Source organism: Crocodylus siamensis, chromosome 1 (genome assembly GCF_052110815.1).
Source record: "Crocodylus siamensis isolate JL-2025a chromosome 1, ASM5211081v1, whole genome shotgun sequence".
NCBI classification, from domain to species: domain Eukaryota; kingdom Metazoa; phylum Chordata; order Crocodylia; family Crocodylidae; genus Crocodylus; species Crocodylus siamensis.
The window spans coordinates 305,785,571-305,808,329 of record NC_143395.1 but is presented as its reverse complement, the minus strand read 5'-3'; the positions used below and the strand labels follow the sequence as shown (position 1 = coordinate 305,808,329).

The 22,759-nt window shown below is 42.5% G+C and overlaps 1 protein-coding gene across 6 annotated transcripts in view; it reads left to right on the top strand.

Annotated features, from left to right (window-relative positions):
- Positions 1 to 22,759, top strand: part of MCF2L (MCF.2 cell line derived transforming sequence like) — a 174,845-nt gene that overhangs the window by 15,105 nt on the left and 136,981 nt on the right. For 2 of the 6 annotated variants that reach the window (XM_090022005.1, XM_090022050.1), the window contains exon 1: positions 8,558 to 14,095. The exons of 1 other annotated variant lie outside the window; for it this stretch is intronic. In XM_090022005.1, the coding sequence (XP_089878131.1) occupies positions 13,945 to 14,095 (151 nt within the window). In that variant the 5' untranslated portion in view covers positions 8,558 to 13,944. Of the gene's footprint in view, positions 1 to 8,557; positions 14,096 to 22,759 lie in introns of those variants that run through there. 3 more of the 6 variants (XM_090021999.1, XM_090022031.1, XM_090022024.1) reach the window with 3 other exon arrangements.

The window sequence follows — 22,759 nt, the reverse complement described above, 5'->3', positions numbered from 1 at the left end:
CTGGCACTACTCCAACACCACGCATCTCCTGGCTGCATCGCCTGACCACGGGAACATGGGGTCCATGCTGGTACCATGTGTGTGTATGTGTAGGGAGGAACAGAGTGTGTCTGCGTGTGTAAGGAGGGGCAGAGTGTGTGTGTAGGAGGGGCAGAGTGTGTGTGTGGAAGGGAGGAGCAGAGCACGTGTGTGTGGAGGGGGAGCAGAGTGTGTTTGTGTGTGTGTGGGGAGGAGTAGCATGACTGTGTGTGTGTAGGGATGGGCAGAGTGTGTGTGTGTGCATGGGCAGAATGTGTGCATGTGTGCATGGGTGTGTGGGGGGGAGGGGCGGAGTGTGTGTGTGTGTGTGTGTGAAGGAGCAGCATGTCTGTGTGCGGGGAGGGGCAGAGTGTGTTTGTGTTTGTGTGTAGGGGCAGGCAGAGTGTGTGCACACGTGTGTGTGGATGGTTAGAGTGTGTGCGTTTATGTGTATGTAGGGAGGGACGGAGTGTGTATGTGTGTTCATAGGGTGAGTTCCACACGCACACCCCACCATACACATGCACCCACACACCCCCTCACACTGCCATACACACAGACCGCGCAAACCCCATACCCATCCACACCTCACATCCACACACCCCAAGCCTATCTGTCCCCCACAGCCACACCCACTCCCTCCTCCACACCCTACATACCCACAGCCCCCCACAAACCTATACCCACCCCCCATGCCCTCCACCCACCCAATATACAAAAGTAAGACTTCATTTTAAACTATTATATACAATCACCTTTATGTACACTACATGTAGACATGTAAACCAGGACAAAAATCCTTTTAAAAATCAATTAATGAATGTTATAGATATTTACTTTTAGAATATAATTTGGCATTTTTGGTTCCAAGATGGCAAAACCCCTTGCTGAAAGGAGTACTTCCGGGGGCAAGGGGATAGACTTCTGGTTACAAGACTGTGACCAGGGTGTGGGACACCTGTCAGGGGGTGGGGCATGTGTCAAGGCGTGGGGCTACCCATGCAGCCCTCGACAGTTTACCAAAACTTGGTAAGCAGCCCTCCAGCCAAAATAATTACTTGCACCTGGTGTGGAGGGACTGTGTGGAGGGGCTGGGGGACTCCTTAGGAGGGGTGGGTCCCCCACCCACTCCACTGCATGGCCCACAGCCCCCCCGCTCCACATGGTGCAAAGCCCCCCCACCCCTAGCAGTAGCAGTTATCAGGGCACCATGCCCATTCCTGGCTGGCACCACCAGCAGCTGCACATGGCACTGGTCCAGCCCCTCACACACACCCTCAGGCAGAACTGGGCCAGCTCTTGCTGTCACCCAGGATCCTAGCATTGCACACAGAAGACATGTGCTATTGGGCCAGACCAGATCCTGTCTCCATATGCCATGCACACTGTCGGGTTGGGACGGCTCAGTGGAGGCAGGACCCAGCCCAGCCTGAGGGCACAGCTTCTATATGTGGTGCCAGGAGCAGTGGGTGACAGCAAGAGTGGCCCAGTTTTGCCTGACAGCACACGCAAACAGACCGGCATAGTGCTATGTACAGCCACTGGTCTGAGGCGGCACCGCACTGCCAGGGGTCTCTGCCAGGCACCGGCATGATCACCCCAATGACCACTTCTGCTGCAGGGGAGGGGAGGGCTGAGCAGTGGGGTGGGTGGGGGGCCCATCCCTGCTGAGCAGTCCCCTCCACCCCAACACAGTCCATCCACCCACAGTGCCCCCCACCCCCACCATTACCCTTACCCCCATGTCCCTACTTTTTTTTTTTTTGATACTGGGATTTCCAAATGTAGAGCCTGCTCTACAAATATAACACACAGGGAACATTTTTTTGTTCTTAGCATGACTCTTGTGGCATCTCAAACTGCTTTGAAGCACCAGAATAGGCACATGCTTGCTTGTCTGGACACGGCCAATGTGTCCTTGTAGCGTTCCCTCTCACCACCGTGGGATTTCAGGCTGTAACTAGTGACCACACAGATACACTGGCCAAACGTCTGTGTAAGATATTTGCCATAGTTTCCCAGTCAGTCAGCAGAAAGTTATACTCTAAGCCAGGGGTGGCCAATTATTTTGGGCAAAGGGCTGATTACTGAGTTTTGGCAAGCAATTGAGGGCCACATGACAGGGAGCCAGGGACAGAAAAACATTAATTTTCTAAATATTTTAGTGGCCCTGTGGGCTGGATAGAATGGCCTGGCAGGCCGCATCTGAGCTGTGGGCCGCATTTTGCCCACCCCTGTTCTAGGCAGAAGGACTTGTTTCCTCTCCCCAAAGAGAGGATCAAGGCTTACCTTACTTACCTTGGCTTTATTTAGGCTTTTAGCCTTGAGGAAGCCATTTGATCAGATCATTATTTCAAAATGTTTAGCCACTTTTCTTCTTCTTGCAGAGCTGCCACAATATGAGTCATAGTAATTTTCATAATCTTCACTTAAATGGTTGAGTAGGAGGAATCACAGAATCATAGAAAATTAGGGTTGGAAGGGACCTCAGGAAGTCACCTAGTCCAGTCCCTGCTCAAAGCAGCACCATCTCCAGCTAGATCATCCCAGCCAGGGCTTTGTCAAGCTGGGCCTTAAAAATCTCCAAGGATGGAGATTCAACCACCTCTCTAGGTAACTTGTTGTAGTGTTTCACCACCTTCCTGGTGAGAGAGTTTTTCTTAATATCCAACCTAAACCTCCCTTGATGCAACTTCAGACCATTGCTCCTTGTTCTGTTATCGGTCAATAAACCCAGTTCCCTCAGCTTCTCTTCAGAAGTCGTGTGCCCCAGCCCCCAAACCATGTTCATTGCTCTCTGTTGTACTCTCTCTAATTTGTCCACATCCTTTCTGTAGTTAAGCCCAAAACTGGACTCAGGACTCCAGATGTGGCCTCCCCAGTGCAGAATAGAGGAGAATAATCAAGCCTGGCAACTCTTCTACTAATGCAGCCCAGTATGCCGTTAGCCGTCTTGGCAACCAGGGCACACTACTGACTAATATACATCTTATTGTCTGCTGTAACCTCCAGGTCCTTTTCTGCAGAGCTGCTGCTTAGAGAGTCAGTCACCAGGCTGTAGCAGTGCATGGGAAGAAATAGTTTGGAGGTGGCACAGGGAACTAATATAAATATTTTAATACATCTAGTATAGCAGCAGGGTTCACTGCTAGTTAAAGGTTTGACATGGACCTGCAACTTTAGCTGTTAGAATATACTAAGTTTGGGAAAGTTTACATTTAGAGATGAATATTGTAGTTTAATGTTTGAAAAGAGACTGGCAAACTATTTTTAACTCTTCTGTTAAGTTTTTGATTATATATCAGCCACAAAATATTTCCCAGAATTATTCTCATTTGATTGGGATTCCTTGCGCATTGTGTTCAAAATGGTGTGTGTGTGTGTGTGTGTGTGTATGTGTGAGTGAGTGTGTTTGAGTCTCTTTATAATTATGGATTATTGTGGACTGCTCACAACATCTGTGAATCTCTTGTTTTCCTCCCCTACATGATCCCTGTCCCTCAGTACGTGTCCAAAAATCCAATCTAATTTTCTGACAAAAGGCAGGTCAGTTGGTGTGCTGCTTTTCTGATGTATCTTCTGTATTTAAGAGTATAGAGCACAGGTATCCAATGCAGTACCATGCATAGCTGACAAAGGAATGCTGCGTTCTCTCTTCCCATGCATTACAAATGGCAGCACAGACAACTGCTATGGCCCAGTCTCCAGTTTGGCTGTCTGTGCAGTAAAAAGGAGCACTACTTGCTTCTAATACAGAACTGTTAGGTCTAGAGCCAAGTAGAAACTGCTGGTATAGCACCCCTGGATAGACTTGAGGCATGCCTTGAAGTGCCAACTCTTTGTTTTCCCTACAAAAAAATAATAGAGCAGTTCTTTTATTGCAAAGAACTCAGAAAGACCACAACTGTGGATTTCTACTTGAAATCTCTGGTTTATCTTCTGAATCATGTGTGCATACCTACCAAAGCTAACATTGTGTGGCACTCTGCTGTACCCTTGAAAGGATCTGAAGGCACTCCAGGCACCCTTGCTAAGAATCACTGATTTAGGTATTGGAAAAAGCAATCTGTGTGCACAAAGAACGGAAGTCCTAACCCTCTATAAGACCAGTGATTTCTGGGGGGGATCAATTAGAATGCTCTCATGGGTGGGGAATCCCAGTGACCGTGCTGCTTGTTTCAGGTATCACTCCCCTGAAGGAACTTGCATGAAGTTATGGGATGGCATGTGGTCTCTGTCAGGTGTAAGCTAAGATGGTAGTTTCTTGTACTGTGCATTCTTTGTAGCTTCTGGTTTGCTTGAAAGGCTCTTTTCATTCAAGTCTTTGTATGTAGTGAGGTCATGTCAAAAGAATCCACCATTACATCATTGCCTATTTATTGTTCAGCGTGTGTAATTCACAAAATCCTTGGTGACTTTAAAAAAAGCAAAAAAAACCCCAAAAAAGACAAAACCCCTTTGACTGAACACTGTACATGGTCCCTGAAGCTCAGCAGATGCATTGTACATTAGGCTGTCTGCTGCAGCTCACTCTAGGTTCCAGTTATATAGTGGCATAGTCATAAATAGACAGTGCTTAAATGGAATTTGTTGGATCCATTTGAAGCATTTTTAGTCTAAGGAGTCAAAAATCCAGAAGACAGAAATATGAAATGCAAGAACACATACTACTAGATCCAAGAAAAACATCATTATACAATATATTCAACAATGGGAAATCAGTGGCAACTTTATATCACCAAAAGTTTGGCACACATCAACACATCACAGTTTTAGCTGACACCAGGGTCATGAGGGCTTGCTTTTTTTTTTTAATAAACACATTTGCTAAAAAAGAAGCAGCATGCACAGGGAAGTCGTCCACAAAATTGAGAAAAAATTGCAGTGATAGTAAATGCATCATACGGCATTCATTCCAGCATTTTATAAAGTAAGTTGCCTTTGTATTCTCAGTTGTCAGATAATTCATTATTTTTAAACCTTTACTCTAATCAGTTTCATTTCCAGAAGGCCTAAGATTGCTGGGCTCTTATTTGATTGAGATCTGTTTGCTTGAATACCTATTGTCATCACCTATGTATTTAAGACATGTCCTTGATGTTTGTTATCTAACTGAAAAACAAACAGAACCACTCCCCCCACACACACACGCATCTGATCAGCATTTTAGACTAGGAATGGGGTAGTTGGATTAAGAAACTGGCAAACCAGATTTACAATCTTCATAGTTCATAGTTTCTAGGGTCGGAAGGGACCTGAGTAGATCATCTAGTCCGACCCCCTACCACTTTCTGGGTGCGGCCCTCCAGCCAGTTGGTGACCCAATTGACTGTGTGGGTGTCAACACCACAGCCCCCCAGTTTCTTAATGAGAACAGGGTGAGACACAGTGTCGAAGGCCTTCTGAAAGTCCAGGGAGACTATGCCCACTGCTACCCCTGCATCTAAGGATTCTGTGACCTGGTCACAGAAGGCCACCAGGTTGGTCTGACAGGACCTGCCTCTAATGAATCCGTGTTGATTGCCCCTAAGCATACTCTCCCCTCCTGGCCCCTCGCAGACATGCACTAGGATAATTCTCTCAAAAAGCTTACCCAGGATCAAGGTAAGACTAACTGGCCTATAGTTTCCTGGGTCCTGCTTTCTCCCTTTTTTGAAAACGGGAACCACATTGGCCCTTTTCCAGTCCTCTGGCACCACACCAGAACACCACGAGTGCTCGAAAAGCCATGTGAGGGGTCTCACAATGACCTCTGCTAATTCCCTCAGCACTCTGGGGTGAAGATCGTCAGGACCAGCTGATTTAAATAAGTCCAGTCCCAGTCATTAAACTGCTCTTTTGTCATTTGAAGGCCTCATTACACAGAAATATGTTGTTAAGGAAAAAAGTTAATTCTTTTGTGAGAGTTAACTTTAAAATACTCCTGAAAGTGAAGGACTGGCATATGTGACAGAGCAACACATTGTGCATGCATAAATAGTGGAACCTGTCAATTTAATTCAGTCATAATCTGCTTATATTCATCATCTATTACAGTCATGGTTTATCTTTGAGCAGAGACTTTCAATTAGGACTAACTTGGACCACTAACCTAATTTTCACTCATAACCTAATTCAAGGCTTGCATCTGGAATTCTAATTAGTCAACTGGTGCTCGAACAGTATACCTCCTTACCTCCAAGGATTCACTGATATTATATTGGGAAATTTGAAAGCTGCTTGTCATCAACATCTCATGTTTTAGAATTACTGAGACTGTTTTTCACAAAGAACTTTTGGAAGAGTTGCCCAATTGTTTGTATGTTGCCCTTAACACCTCTTCCCACCCCCAAGAATTTTCCCCCGCAATCCCTCTTCCAGCTACTTATTAAAAACAAAAGTTTGCTTGTCCAGATTAGATCATGGGAACCCCCTTTTGTGTACCTTGCCTCACAGACAGTCCTCCCACAAAGTAGCATAAAACAACAAACTTAATATTTTCACCAAGTTCTAACAAGAATAGAAATACTATATATAGAAAGCATTTAATGGATAAGCCAACTACATAAATTTTAATATTAACAAATCTAAACTCAAACCGAGTTGTGTTCTAATGTCTCCATGGATTCCATCCCTTCCAACAATAACTTTGCTCCTCAGACATTCAGATCAGGCTTCTCCCAAAGTTTTTTCATCTTCCCACAGCACTCATGGATTTATGAATGTAAAGCTCTTCATTTCCTTAATGCTCACTCTCTCAGTTGAAGCAGAATCAAACTTTGATTTAGTTCAAATCAAACTCCAGCTAATCTACTGATTTATCTGTATGACTGGTCTGTGGAACTTGTTTACTGTTGTTAGTTTCTTTACTTAGAAAACAAATAGAAAGAAAATACAAAATCATATTCTGCATGGAGCTTCCATGCACACAAAATATATATAGTACACTACAAAATAATATATAACTTGCCCTCTTAAAGCACTTCTTTTCAAACACTTGAAACAGAAAAATTTTAGGATAAATTTCACATAGGCTAAGTACAGACAGTCAAAAAGCCCGAGGCTTAATTGATTCAGTCTTTTAGGTTAGTCTAAGCTCCAAAGATTGAACCAATAAGCACATGAACAGACATTCAGTTTTGATTCAGGAAATGCAGCCACATGCCTCCAGTAGCTCAAGCCAGAAGCCAGGGGGCACTAGAGCATGGCTGTCTGGCAGGTAGCCAGCATGGGCTATATGTTCACTTCCTCTTCCTGCTGCCCTCTCTCTGGGATTTGCAGTCCACACTCATAGCAGCATGACTCTACAGAGTTGCTCATCACTTCCTCTTCTGGCTTCCAGGAGCCTCTGGGATTTGTAGTCCACAGCTGCAGCCAGCACTAAGTAAGCAGGGCAAGGGAGCTCTGTACTTGGGGCAGAGAAACTTAACCCTCCTCGCTGGGGCCCTGGGGTGAGGGGGGACAGTGAGCCAGCCAGTGAGGCCAGTAAGCCAGCCCTTACTGCTCCAGCTAGGGAGCAGAGGGGCAGAGCCAGCCCTGCTCTCTGGAGCAAACAGTACAGCTGAGCCCAGGTCTGCAGAATGCTGGGATCCTGGGGACTTTGAACTTGAACAGGGAGGGGTCTGGGATGGAAGTTTCATAAACCAGTTTCACCTAAATCAGTTAAGTCTGATACTACATTCAACTAGGTTTATCTTAAACTGGTTTCAGCCTTTTTGAAACTGGTTTATGTGTACTTCTGTTCTGTTACAGGTTTAAACCAGTTTCTGATCACCGAAACTGGTTTATGTGTAACTTCTGTCCCTAGCCATAAAGATTAAATGAAACCAGTTTACTAGACAATGCGGTACAATTCCAGTTTAGATTATGCTTCTCAGCAAGTTGTATGAACACTTTGTTTTCTATGAGCTACCATATTTCACATTATGAGTCAAGTTTTGAAGCCAAATTTCTAACTCTTAAAAGTCAACCTTGACTTATACACTGTCCCCTGTAACAAGTGCTGCCTAGACACCCCTGGAAACTCCTTGGGGGCTTGGGCAGCACATGGCCCACTGACTACCCACCCAGCCTGCCCTGGGGAGTGCTGCCACTGTAGAGGGAAAGTCCAGGCCTGCCCTGCAGCTCAGGGGCTGCTTGGCCTGCCAGCAGCTCACCCCCAGGCCCCAGGGCAAGTGGCAGGCTTCAGAAGAGGAAGGATCGGCCCTTCGCTGCTTCTGCCATCAGCAGGCTTCTGTGACTGGCAGGACATCTTGTGTCACCCAGGAAAGGGTTGGCTTGCCCCTGGAGCAGTATGGGGTGTTGGCCAGGGGCAGACAGAGGAAGCTAAGGGTGTTGGGCAGAGCTGGCATCCCCCTGCCCAACACCCCATGTTGCCCCTGGGGCAAGCCAGCCCCTTCCCAGGCAGTGGCAGGCATCCTGCCAACTGCAGAAGCCTGCTGAAGGCAGAAGCAGTGAGGGGCCCAATCCTGCTTTTGGCAGAGCCTCCCTGCCTGTCCCGCAGCCAGGGGGCAAACTGCCAGCAGGCCAGGCAGCCCCTGAGCTCGGGCGGGGGCCTGGACATTTCCTCCACAGCAGCGGCACACTCCAGGGCTGGCTGGGCAGGCTGTCAGCATGTGCTGCCTGAGCTCCCAGAAGCCTAACTTCCTGGGAGCCCACCAGCATGCCGCCTCGCCCAAGAGCCCACCTGGGCTTCCAGCACCTCTCACACTAAGTCAGGATAGACTTATACAATTCATCTATAAAAATTCTAACTTTTTTGTACAGAAATATGGAGGCAACTTTTATATCGTGTCAACCTATACACCATAAAATATGGTAATTAATAACTTGAACATTTTTCTATTTTAATGAACTCTTCCTATGTTTTGCTTTTTCCTCCTGTTCAGATGATCCCTGATCACATTCAGAATGTATTAAAGTTGAGGGACACACGTTGTTCTTGTATCTTGTGAGCAAGATTTGAACAAGCATATATCCCTAGCTTTTATGAGGCTGTTGCAGGCAAACTTAATTTTAAATTATTTTTTGTCTAGCAGCACAAATCCCTTCACCCCATACACTGCTCTCATACTAGGCTATCCATGACATATCTCTGCAGTCCTTACTGTTTTAATCTGAAAAATAATTGCATAGCTGCTACTGTAGCGCTATCTGAAGAAAGCCCTGCAGCTCTCATATGTTCACTCTGTAGAAAGAGTTGGAGGAAAGATGGAAAGTTCCTTGTAGCAGAAGATCTTTTAACTCATCCCCACCCACTGCCCATATGTTGAGAGCTCCCAAGAGACAGCGCTGCAAGGTAATGGCAGGTATACTCCTCTGCATATCTAAACTCTTGTGCCTTAGCATCACACTAATTCTGCTACCAGAGCATGTGCCACATGGGGAAGAGAGGTCATTTTACCTTATGATGTGAACATTTCTGAGCTGTGTATTTAACCTGAGGATGTTGAGAAAGGCCTGTAAATATTCATTAGTGTTTGGGGGAAAAAACACAATCAGGAGAACAAGAAGTTCAGCAAAGCTAAGAATCATGTACAGGGAGTAAAAGAAACAATGAGAGTGCCAAGCAGGGAAAGATGATGATAGTTTAATTCAGTGATCCAAAGGAAGAGCCAAAATAATGTTGAAAGGTCTTAAATTCCTAAGAATCAAAGAAGACTGACAAAACCTCAGTTAAACTGCTTTGAAGTGATGGCAATATTCTGTATGCCAAAAACCGGAGAAATTATTCAAATAGCAATGAGAAAAATCAATTTCCATGATTTTTCTGAGTCCACCACTCTGTGCATAGTCATCTGATGTATTCACAGAGGTATTTCCCATTGCCTGTTACTGTTTACACAGTAAAGAGAAAGATCAGGTGCTGCTTATTTAGTATTGCCAATTAGTGTTCAGATAATGTTGCTATATTTTGAACTAATTAGCTTGTTGATGCAGTACAGAACACAGAAGCAATCCTGTCTGTGTACATTTTTGTTATAGTAACACAACAGCAAAAAAACAATTATTTTTACTGGCAATTTGAGGGTGGCTGCTGTTGGGAAAATGCTGTGTTACACCATCTGTTTCCTTCTGATTGCATACTGCTACAGCCAGTGTAGTGATTAATTCCTTTGCTGCTAGGAACAAATTTGAATGCATGAAAGAAGATTAAAAATGACTTCTAGTGACATAGTTGTAGCTTAATGGCCTGATTTCAGTGGGATTGTGGGTATTTTGCACCTTGGCAACCTGAGTCAAAACCTTTAATCTTCAACAGGAAACGGTATTCACCCTTTGTGTACAGGCTAGTAAGCAGACAGAGAGAGGAATGGAGAACTCTTCTGCTTAAAGCATTAACATTTATTGGATTGAACCAAGTATGTTCTGCATCATAGCAGAAGCCAGCAGTATTTGAACCAAAGTAACTTTGTTATCTGGTAGTAGTAGGAGGCTGTTCTTCTCTGTTAAGTCAGTCACTAAAGGAGACTGTGTGCTCTGTCAGTGTATTGCACAAGTGCCCAAAGGGACTTTGCTCACAGTCTGAGAGAGCATTAGGCTTGCAATCAGAACTAGGCTAGTGTGCATAGCTTTAAGACAAAAAGTGGTCTGCCAGCTGTGCGGGAATATGCAGCTGGTTGGCACAGACCAACCACAGCCATCACTACCAGGTCACGTAGGGTTTCACAGGGTTTCTACTTTGGAAGCTGAATAGCCAGCAGTGAACTATCCTGCTGCGTAAGTGTGTATGGCTAGCACTACTCCACTTCTCCTCCCTAATGATTTATACTAGAAAAGGTGGAATTTTGCCAAAGTTTATTTTATGTATGTTACTCTATACTCTAATTTTTATTGCCTGAGTTGAACATTTAGTAAAATATTAAATGTCCAAAAAAGTTGTTTTTTCCCATATTTATGTTTCTTCTTCTATTATTTATTCAGGTATAATGAGTCAGGTTCAGGAAGACTGACCTAGATGCCATTGTACAGTGATGCAATTGTTTATTGTAGCAAATTTATAATTAAAATAGAAAACAAATGGAATTTGCTTCAAGTGTTCCAGTTTCCCTCTGTGACTCTTCTTGATTGTTAGATTTTGTAGTCGTCATGTTTGTCAGTAGTTTCTTACAGAAAATGTAGCAATTTGGGGCCAAAACCATGATGGATGGCCTTTGTCAGCAAGATAAGTTCAGGATGTCCATTTTCTTTTGTGTACCAAAGTTGCAGTAGAAAAGTATGGAGTGATTTACTTTCTTGCGCTCCTGATTTCCTTGTGCAAGGTGGCATTTGTTAGCATAAGTAATGTATCGACCCTTGTGTAACAGAGCACAGGGTGTGCTCTGTTACTTCTAGGGGCATGGACATCAGCAAAGCAGCCTGTAGCTGGCTATTCTCCCAATCGGGCCTAATTACTTGATTGGGAACAGGGCCCAGCTGTGCACTGTAAGAGCAGGGCCCTGCGCAGCAAAGCCAGCAGTCTGCTGGTAGCAGCCGGGAAAAGAATACCACCTAGCTAGAGCTGCTGCTCACAACATCTTGGAGGTAAGGGAAGGAGCTCTGGGAATGGCAGGAGGCTCCTGGTCCTGGGGCATGACCTAAATCTATACCCTGCTGGGGTTGGATGTTGTGTTGGGGCTGGTTGTGGCAGGACAATCTCTAGGAAATGCCACACCTGGGGACTCCCCAGTGAAGGGCAAGTATGGGGTGCTAGAAAGCCTAAGCCCCCACTGCCTTGCGGGTGACCCCGTGGAGGGGAATGGCTAGGGGAGCACACCCCAAAGGACAGAGCAAGGGCCCAGATTCACTGTGAGTTCTGAGGCAGGGTCCTGGGCTGGTGAAGGGACCAGAGATGGCACACAGACTTGCAACAAATTCTGAGGCTGCATTAAGGAGCCAAGTATGTGGCTCCAGGGGGGTGGGGCCCCCAGCCTACAGGGAGCTATGTATGAAGCTCCTGGGGCAAGGGGATAAGGGGATTGTAGCCCAGTGTAGGGCAGGGGATGGGGCTGGGAGCCCTGAATGGGGATGGGGCTGAGAGTCCAGAGAGATGAACAGAAGGAGAGCCCAGTGTGAAGGCACTGGGACTATAAGCTCCAGTGGGGAATGAGAGTTCCATGTGAGACTGGAGCTTGGGTCCCAGTGTGAGGCACTGGAGGAACATGGATGCCATCTGCAAGGCATGGGACATGGTAAAGGGGAGGTCGGAGTCATGTATATGGGCCCTTGGCATCAAGGCAGGTAAATAGGCAGCCTCCTGCCTTATTGATATCTTCCAGTTGTTGTCATCAAGGCGTGGCAGGAAAGGTACACAGACAGTTTACCATGAAGCAAGTGGGTGGGCTTACATTTAGACCAGGCCTGGGACACCCACCGACAGCTGGTATTGCACCTTGTTATGCTGTTGCTGAAGTATCAGCAGGAATTAATGATTCAAAAAACAACTTTAGGTGAAAAGCATAGCCAATATGTATGGCATCCCCTGTGAGGTCTAGGAAGTTCTACTGTGGCCTAAATTTCAATTTTTAATAAATACACTTTCTTCTAGATTGCAGAGTTTCATTATTGCTAAACAGTACTTCTGTTGGTCTGTTAGTAGTAGCATGTAGTAGACTTAAATATTGATAGGCCACATCACAGAATAATATTCTTCAGTTTAATTTTTGTAATGATACGTGTTGAAGCTGTGGTAGATTTGTTACCATACAGGACACAGTTAAATATATTTGGTGGAAAATGTTCACTGCCAAGTAAAGCAGCATTATCAATTTCCTCTTTCTCCTGCATTGAAAGAGACAGGGGGAGCAGACAGTGCAGAATTTCCTGGTATGTTTTAAGAAAGCGGGGATCCATTTCCCCTCCCTTCCTTCCTATTGTTCTTTGTTTATTAAACGTGAATCTTCCTGGGAGTTTTCTTTTAAGATTTTTTGCTTGCATCTTCTGGGAACTCACTTTGTCTTTGAAGGGCTCAGCTCTGTTCTGTGCAGTTTTTTTTTTTTCAGGGTGGAGGGGAAAATGGAAATTTCAATTAGAGTCAATTAGTGAAAAAGTGTTCCTAGTTGATAACCTGGTATTGGCATTGATATTTTCATCTCATTTGCTGGCATCAGCACAGTGCTAGCCTCAGGGGAGTAGAGGAAGGGGGAGATGCAGGAATAGGAAGTGCACTGAGTGTCAACATTAGACTTCTGCCTGGATGAATGCTGATTTGTAAACTTATGAAGAGGACCTTGAAGTGCCCTTCTGCAGTGAAAGCCTAAAATACCACCTTGCAACTACAGAACATCTCTGCACATGAATGAGAAGCATCTGAATATATAGTGGGACAAGTTACTTGTATGAACAATTCTAAAGCTGTGGGATAGTGAATGCTGTGGAAATGAACGGTCTCAGTGGATGTGACTATTTGGCTTTGGGGAGAAGTGCGTAAGGTTGTTTTAAAAAAAGAGGTATTGTTTAACGGGTTTTTTTCTGAAGGATTTTTCTGCTAATCTGACCTACGTAAGTGAGAAACCTTTTTTATGAAGATAAGAAAACACAGAATGTATTCATAATGAAGATGTTATATTTTCATAGCTAAGTTGTGAAACGTTCTTGGAGTGGAAAGAATTTTGTAGCTTCGGCTAGAAATTATCTTGGCATTTTCTGTCAGTAGGGCAGAATTGCAGGAGTTTATTAATCTTCTCTATTGTAAGAATACAGCTTGATTCCTGAGGAAAAGCACAAACAATACAAATAAATGACCTGCACCTGTTTCCATTTCTTCAAACTTCTATTATTTTTTCCATCCCTTTTTGATAGTACTTGAATGTCCCTGGGATTGGGAGTATTCCAGGAGAATTTTGTTCTGCAGTGCAGTTGGCATTAAAAAGGAGCATCCTTTCAATGTGATTTAAGAGTGCAATTCTGAAGAGCACTAACTTTTTTTTTTTTTGGTGAATAATTTTGTGAAAATTAAGAAATAGATCCATGTCTCTACACGGACTTTTAAGGGAAGGACAAGAAGGTCATTCCAGGATCCTAACAAGATTCAGCCAAATCCTTCACAATGTCTCATCCACAGTACTTCGTTCCATTCCAAAGAGACGCTCTCGAAATAACCCACGTCAAGCATGGTCTGGTGAGGTGACTTCATTTTTGGAAGCATGTGTGTGGGGCAGGGGGTGTTTTGCAGCTGTCATTTCATTAATCATTACATTCAAAGCACTTGGATCCAAATTATGGTTACATGTAAATAGTATTTTTGCAATTTTCTTGTAAATTATATTTGAAAAATATGAATTCAGAAGTGGAAGTCACACTTATGAAAAAATGATTCTATTCTGGAAGGACTCTGAAAACAAATTTGGTTTCAGACATTGGCTAGTCATTCAATTGTGTTGATAAAAAACTTGTGTCTAAATGACTGAATATAACAGGTATTTTTACTTTTTGTTATGTCTTTAAGAGCAATAGATGATGTAATGTTTATAGCCATATAATGACTGCTGTAGTGTTGGTAGGAATTATTTTTTTTTTATTATATACACATCAGAATCCAACAAGTGTTCTTGAATCTGGAATTTTGGGGAGAGTTGTATACTATATACTATTCTTGAATAGTGTTTTCCCTCTTTTTCACTTGTCAGTATTTACTGGAAGTAATAAACCTCTTCTGAGACCTACAGGTACATAAAAAATATACTGGAACCTATACATGTGATTTCCCTTTCTGCAGTCTCAGGTGTTATGCAGTTGATACCCAGAGATTCTGGGGCTCTGTAGGCTTATGACAGGCTTGCTTTTAGTCCTTTTCTTCTAGAGACCTTCAATGATTGGTTCAGTCAAGGCAATATAAATAAAACCACCTAGAAAATCTGGTATAAAAGGATGACCTGAATTGGAAGAAATGCATCTGTTTTACAGAGGATTGATGTTTTACTGTACTCATGGAATCACTAGGGTTCTATAAAAATAATATGGGACAGCAAATTTAAGATTTACATGCATTTATTTGATCATATAACTTACAATTAATTCCTCTCTATATATACAAAAGTATGTGCATGCACATTTGTGTATACACTCAAATATGTATATTCATGTATAGTAGCAATGGTAGGCTAAATGTTGCTAATGTAAATGATATATAAAATACCTGGATGTTTATTAAAAATGTATTTTGATTTTATTTTTCTTTAAAATGATTTGTTTTGACAGGGTTTTTGGTTGTAGCTGTATTGGTCTAAGGACATAGGCAGGCAAGGTTCTTTGAGTGATATCTTTTATTAGACTAACTGAGTAGCTGGGAAAAAAAGTTTTAGGCAAGCTTTCGGGCGTGGTCACCCTTCTTCAGACTTACGGAGTCTCTGCTGGTCTAAGACTCCAAGGAATGAGAGAAGTTAAAAGTGAAACAGGATGTCAATAAAAATGTAAATAGGTAGAAATTAGAAAGACAAAAGGTAAAACAAGTAAGTGAGGGGGAAGCAGGCAGGGAGAACAAGGCCAAAGAAAGAAAGGTAGAAAGAAACTGTCAGTAAAAATGGAATTTGTAGGAGATCAGGAAAACAGAAATGAAGGATGAAGAAAGTGTGACAGGATGTCAGTGGAAATATAAATAGGTAGAAATTAGAAAAAACAAAAGGTAAGGGGGGGGGGAAGAAAGCGGGGCGGGGGAATGGACCAAGGGAAACACCACAGTGATAATAATACAAAGTAAAAAAGAGAGGCTCTCAAAGAAAAAGGAAATGGTTGAAAATCAGGAAAACAAAAAAAGTAGGGGAGGAGCTGTTGGCCGGGGCTCCCTGAGCTGCTAGGGGATGCAACAGCCAAGGAGGTGGGAGGGGCACGGTGCTGAATACCCCAGGGTCCCTCCTCCAGTGACGTGTCACTGGAGGGTCTGGGTGGGATGGGAGCTTGGGCAGGCCGCCTCTGCTGGTGAGCACTGCAGGGTTGTGGCTTGGGTCCGAGGGTGCCAAAACCCTGGTGAACTACTGCATAAAGGGCATGGTCTTGTGGGCACGACTGGACCAACGATTGTAGTTGGTCATGGCCACCCGCTGTGCCCACAAGGCCTTGATCTTTATGCGGCACTGCTGTACCCACCGGGAGTGCCCTTGCTTCTGCATACCACCTGACAGGGCCTCATAAATGTGGGTGTTCAAGCGCCCACCCTCCATGAGCTGCTTCTGCACCTCTGCATCCCCCCAGAGCACCACAAGGTCTCCAACCTCCTCCTGGCTCCAGCTGGGGCCCTGGGTGGAAGGCTTGGGCATGTACACCCGGGGGCTCCAGGCCTCAATAGGGAGGACATGCTGGTGGTGCATCCTGTGCTGGCTCTCTGGGCCCCTGCATGGCTGTCTCTGTGTAGCCAGCCCTCAACAGCAGCACTCAGCACAGAGGCAAGGCACAGGGGCAATGACCCATGGGACCTGACAACACAGGACAGACTGCTGGGGGTGAGCAGCAGCGGGAAGCAGGTGCTGGCCCTGCTGCCAGACACAGACAGCAGGCCTGTGCTTCAGGCACTGCATTGTACTTCTGGGCCTGAGACGACTGTCAAGTTGCAGTGTGTTCTAAGCTGGGTACACCTAATATGTACATAGAGTGGTATTTGAAGATATAATTACAAGCAGTAAAGTTATTGGAGAAAGCTTTATTTGTAAAGTCATCTTTGTCCCACCTGTTGCTTTTCAGGAACAAAGTTCAATCAGTAAGAAAGCAATTCATGTATGAAGGGTAGTATGGTCTGAGCACAGGAAGGGAAAAGGTGGAGGTTTCCTGTGAGATTCTGAGTCATGACGACTCGCATACACATTTCTGTGGCAGAAATGAGGCGTTATTATTTTTTCTCAGAGTGGTGTTCTTGGTTAGATTCTGTGGCCCAGGGTAAGTTAACTGCCAACTTAACTATATTGTATCACTATATGTTTCAGTCTTTTATAAGTAAATGTACAACCCCTTTAAAAAGAGTGTGTGACATATGTGAGTTGTGCATGTATTCTAGGAAGAATTTTGAATTTAGCCTCTTGTTTCATGTAAGCCACAAAATGCATCTTTGAACTGTCTTTCCTGTAGATTTTCTAGCTTATGCTTTAGTTCTTGAAAATATATCAGTTTACCAAATGCATATTGCTTGAGGTGTCTAAATAGCTTATGGTACTGATCGGAGTTACAAAAATCCATACTCCTAGAGACAGCAAAGATTTTTCCTGGGCATATACTCATAAAATGTTTTAGGACCTAAGTTTTTTAATTTAAAAAACAAAAATAGGTTTCTAACACTTTCATTTCATAAAGACTGGATCATTTGTGCTGTTGCTGTTTAGAGCCTTATGGGGAACAGTAAAGCCTGGGAAAACAAAGAGCAATTGCAAAGGTAAGTACCAGAACAATGCAGTCTGAGACACTTCCTCCATTCCCAAAAAATTTTGAAGCAAATAAGGCAGAGATACCTGGGCATATTTTGTGAGAATGAGGCTCCTCCTCCCAAGCTGAAGGTTTTGTCATTTCTCAGACCTATAAGACAGAGGCTGATACACAGAGCCCAAACAGGATACGGGGACATCCTCCTGTTATGAATCCTTCTGCTTTTCTAACATCTGTGGGAGAAAGTGGTATGTTCTTACCTGAGCATAGTTCCCAATCAGTATTTGATAATGTGATGTTTGATAAACTGTCCATGCTCTCTGGGTGGGTGCATGGGTGGGTGTATATGTAAATATGGGATAGGAATGGATGGAAGTAGTTAGAAATCAGAAGCACAAGTGATAGAAATATTGTGTAGGCAACCATAACTCTTCCATTTCTTGCTTTTGAGAGCTTAACTTAATAACCTTTTAACCCCTTTCTAATATTGTTTACAGTTAACCAGAAAGTTGATCAATACTACATTTCAGTTAAATATGTCACAAAACTAACTCTTTTAGTATATATAGCTTTACACTTGCCATCTGGTGTGCCTCTAGCAGCATAACCAAGGTAGCATAGACTTCAGTGCAATTTACAGTGTTGGAATGACTGCCTCATTTCAAGTGCAGTGACATGACTTTGAGGAGGCAGTGGTTCACAACTGTACTCCTTGGGCTCACAGGTGCAAAGTGATGAAATTGATAATGGAGTTTAATGGGTTTTTTTCCTCATCTCTAAATCACCAGTAGCAACAAAAAGCTATTGCCATTCAATAGTTATTATATTCTTAGGGGAAAAGGTTTTCTGATCTCAGTCCAGCTATTAGTCTGACAGTGGGCATATCACTGAACTAATACTAGAATTTGCATTCCTTGATACAGTCAAATAGGAGATCAATATTTCAAAAGCCATGAAGACCTATTTATTCTCTCGCCCCAAATCAGCATTCATAGAATAATACAGAAATGGTTAGAGAACTGCAACCTGTTTAGTGTTTGTTCTCTGATAAACAGAGGGCACGTCTACATGTGCGCTTTACTGTGCATTAAACTAATTTCATGTGCAGTTAAGTGTCACCATCTATACATGCAATGCAATTAGCATGCAGTAGATTAATTTACTCTGGTGTAGGACAGTCCTGTCAGACACAGATACTATCCTAGGCTGCTTGTACTACCCACAAGGGTTTACCTCAGTTTAGTTCTCCCTAAATTGAAATGGTGGATTTTTAAAAACACCGTTTCAATTTAGGGAGAATTAAACTGAACTAAACCCCCGTGGCATGTACACAAGGGTAGGGGTCCAGTCCTTACCTGCCTCTTCGGCAGCAAGGGAGGGGGCAAGCTGCCAGTGGGCTGAGTGGTTCCTAAGCTGCATGGGGAACCCTCAGGTGGCACCTGCCCACTGGCATCCAGCCTAGGCAGTCCCAGGGGGCACCGCAGCCATGGAGGGAAGCACTGGGCCCCTGCACAACTTAGGCAGGCAGGCTCCAGGGAGGGGGAAAAAAAGATCAGGCTCACTGCTTTTTTTTTTTTTCTTCAGTAGAGCCTGCCTTCACAGGCTGCCTCCAGGTCTCACAACCCCTGAGCTGCACAGGGCTTGCCAAGCCCCGAGCACGTCAGCTTTCAGCTGTGCACTGTTGCACTTTGTTAGGTAGCAAACTAAAACACCTCATAGGTGTTTTATCCTGGTACCTACCAAAGTAATTTAAAGTGGAATATGCTGCTGAGTGTGCAAACAGCAATGCCATTAAAGTGGAATACACGGCCAAATGTATAGCAAAACCATTAAAGTGGTGCAAAAGGGCATTTAAGCTACTTTAAAGGCCAATTTTGTGGAGCACGCAAAGGCACCTACACTGCAGCAACCTACTGTGCTTAAATGTATGTGTAGATGGTGATGTCGAGATTAGTTTACTCTGGCTCACACTCAGCTGAAGCACATTCAGTCACATTAACTGCATGTGTAGATGCACCCAGAAAACATTCCCTGGAACTACCAATCCAACAGCTTATATGAGTGCTACTAATTTACTCAGTTTTTACCTTCTGGAGATTAGACTGTTTTGAGTTGTGATACTGGAGGGATCAAGCTTTATTTCTATAATTATTTTTTTTCCTGGTGTCTCACTGTAGATGTCACTTTCAACATTTAAAATTTTGTAATTGGTAGAATATTCACAGAAATGAGGAAAACAACTTTTAGTTTTTTTGAAGCAAAAGACGCTGTTGGACACACGTTGTGACAAACAGAAGAAATATCGAAAATGGATAAATGAACAATGGATTTCTGTGTTTGCTATTGCATACAATGAACAATTCACTGGTAATCTTTTTAATAAAGTATATAAGAAAATAGTCTAAAAGCAGAAATAAGAAAATGTAATGTGTGAAAGAATTCTGTCTTTCTTTTGCAAGTGTCTATTTTTGTTTCCCAGTTGCTGAAATTTTGAGTTCTTAACACCATTTTTGGCAGATGATCAGCTTTGATTGAACATTTTTCCAGTACTGTCAAACTTGTTAAAATATGAGTTATATTCTCTGTTATCTTTTTCTTAAACACCAGGGAGACTCCAGTTTGGGAAATTTACAAAGCATTTCAGAACAGTTAGTGGTTTGTAGGCAAACAATGCAGGTGCGGTGCATTACACAAAATTATGGAAAAATGGCAGAACTTTTAGAAGCCAAGTAATATCTTGACAGTTATTAGCTACAATTTTATTTTAGCTCATAAATAAAGCCTCCTTTATAACAGCAGTCATGCTGTTCCATTAATTATCACAGTGGGGGCTAAATATTCCAAGAGTTCATAACAGGGGCTGATATTGTCTTTAAATTATAAAAATAAATGTAAATGCTACAGCTTGGTACATGGCATCTATATAACGTAATTCTACCTACAAAATATATAACATATTTTCTTGCATACAACATGTACCTTCTCCCCAAAACACAGCTTCTGGAAATTGGAGTGTGCATTATATGTGAGAAATGTATGTGTATGCAAGAAATACAGTAAAAGCAGTTTCTGCTGCTTACTGTGTGAAACTGAAAAGACAGTGCTTGACTTCCTTTATGGCTTCAGCATTGAGATACTAGCCTCTCAGGCTACTATTTTAATGCAGCCTGATGACAATCCCTCCAACAAACTGAATGGAGTTCTAGGTCTGATGTTACTTTTCACTGAAGCATTCCAATAGTAGTTTAATAGAAAACTCTACATAATTGTCATCTCAGTTTCTCACCTAAAAAAGCTACATGAGTTGCTACTGCTAGTGTGCATTTCCTTTATAGTCTAATTTTGAAATCTGAGAGATTTAAAAAAAACTATTTGTGGCAGTATCTGTATTATATAAATATAAGTTTTGACAATAAACATTTTGAAAATGTTGTTGATTGTACACATTGAAAATCCTTTCTCCAAAAAAAGTGTACCATAAATTAATAACTGCAACTTTTGACATTGAAAATGAAGACTTTTTATTTGATTAATCCTTTCCATAACTACACTTTTAAATTTGCACTTAATAAATGGTGTTAATAGACAGTATCTAGATGAATAATGTAATAGGTAGTTATCTTTTTGTACTTTCTTAGCTGTTGAAAAATATAAACCTGTATCAAATATGAACCTGGGAATTTTTTTTAAAGTGTTTTATAGCATGTTTTTTCTTATAGAGAATGTGTCAACAATATGCAAAACCATTATTTACTATCTGGGTAGAGTCATTCCCAGACCAGGAATATAGTATTATTGAGGTTCCTTATCTCCAGTGTTGTTTTAACATGTTGCTTGCAATCTTTTATATTAATTGAAAGTCTTTTCTTACTGTACAGCAGTGCATTGTGAAGTGGTTCACGACTACTTCCTCTTACCAAAATTACTGATAACAAAACCCCAGATGTTCATGAAATACATTAGACAAACTTCCAAAGGTTATGAAGTTCAGTTCACATAACTTGGTTAGGGAAACTAGGCTGAAGAGAGCAAACTGTCATATGAGACTTCTACTTCATCCTTATTCAAACTGGACCAAAAAAATTGTACCAGACCATCCCTTATATTTCCATGGAATACTTCTGTTTCTTTTCCAAAATGTTTGGTAAAGATTCACACAACCTTAATGGGTTTGTTTCTTATTCAGAGACCTTTTTTCAACCCTCTTAAAAGATTGTTTTGGATAGTTTTTTGTATGATATTATACCCAATTTATATTTTTTCAATCTGATTTTTGGTTTTGCTCTATCATTAGTCATGTTGGTTGATGCTTTCCTAAAATCAATAGGCAAAAAACTGTTGACATTGTTATTTTTCAAACCCAATCTTTAATACAGTTGACCACAAGGTTAGGTTAACTTGCCTGTGTGAATGCAGAACATGTTACTGCTTTTGAGCAAATTAATTATTTCCTTTTAGTGAGAGGTTAAAGGGTGTTTTAGGGGCTATTTTTTATATGCTAAGAGGACCTCTTCATATAGGGCTCTTCAAAATGTTCTTGTCCTCCCTCCTCTTCCTCCTCCACAGGTAAAAGTGAGATTGTTTGAGCTGGAATGTTATCAGTGTCAGTGACACTCGGCTTAGCCTTATTTTTCAGTCAGGTTTGGATTTGTCTCTCATAACTTTGTTCGAACAGGATTTGGATTCCAGTGTAAATTAGCAAGAACACGCAGTTGGATTGTAAAGGATGAATCGTTACAGTTTTCTTTTACCAAGAAATTTTGTAGATCTTTTATTGAAAAATCTGAGTATTTATCTATTGAGTATTTGAGATTTGTGGATTTTGATTTATTTATTTCACATTTCCAAATATTCTGGGAAACTCAGGGTAGTCAAGAATATAATTTGTTTTAAAAAAATGTGTGAGACTACTGATTGACTGTGATTTGTGATTGTGACCCTGGTGACAGGTTTGGATTGTGGATGTCTAAGAAATCATCCCTGAATCTCTGTTGTAGATGAGGTACACTCAATAGGAATAAATATTTGAAGGTTTTGTTTGTCAGAGGCCTGGGATGTTTGTCAGGTGGTGGTCCAACAAAGTGCATCGGCTTTTTGGGCACAGTGGGAGCCCATTAGCTTCCCATAGAGTGGGAGTGAGGAGCTGAATGGGTCTTTCATTTTCTTCTTGTTTCAAGATGAAAATTGTAAATATGTCATTGTTCTTAAATTTTTGTTACAGCTTCAAATTATCTGCAATTCTGCAACTGGAAAATTAGCCTCTAGAATCTCAGCTTTAATAATGCTATAAAATAAATAGGTGTTTTCACTTTAAGTTGCCACATTTAGCTGATGTACTTACAACCTCTTTAGGATCCAGTGGTAAATAATGGTAAGCAGGGACACAGCAGAGGGATGATAGCAGTGCTGTCAGGGACTGCATCTTCTTTGAACATCT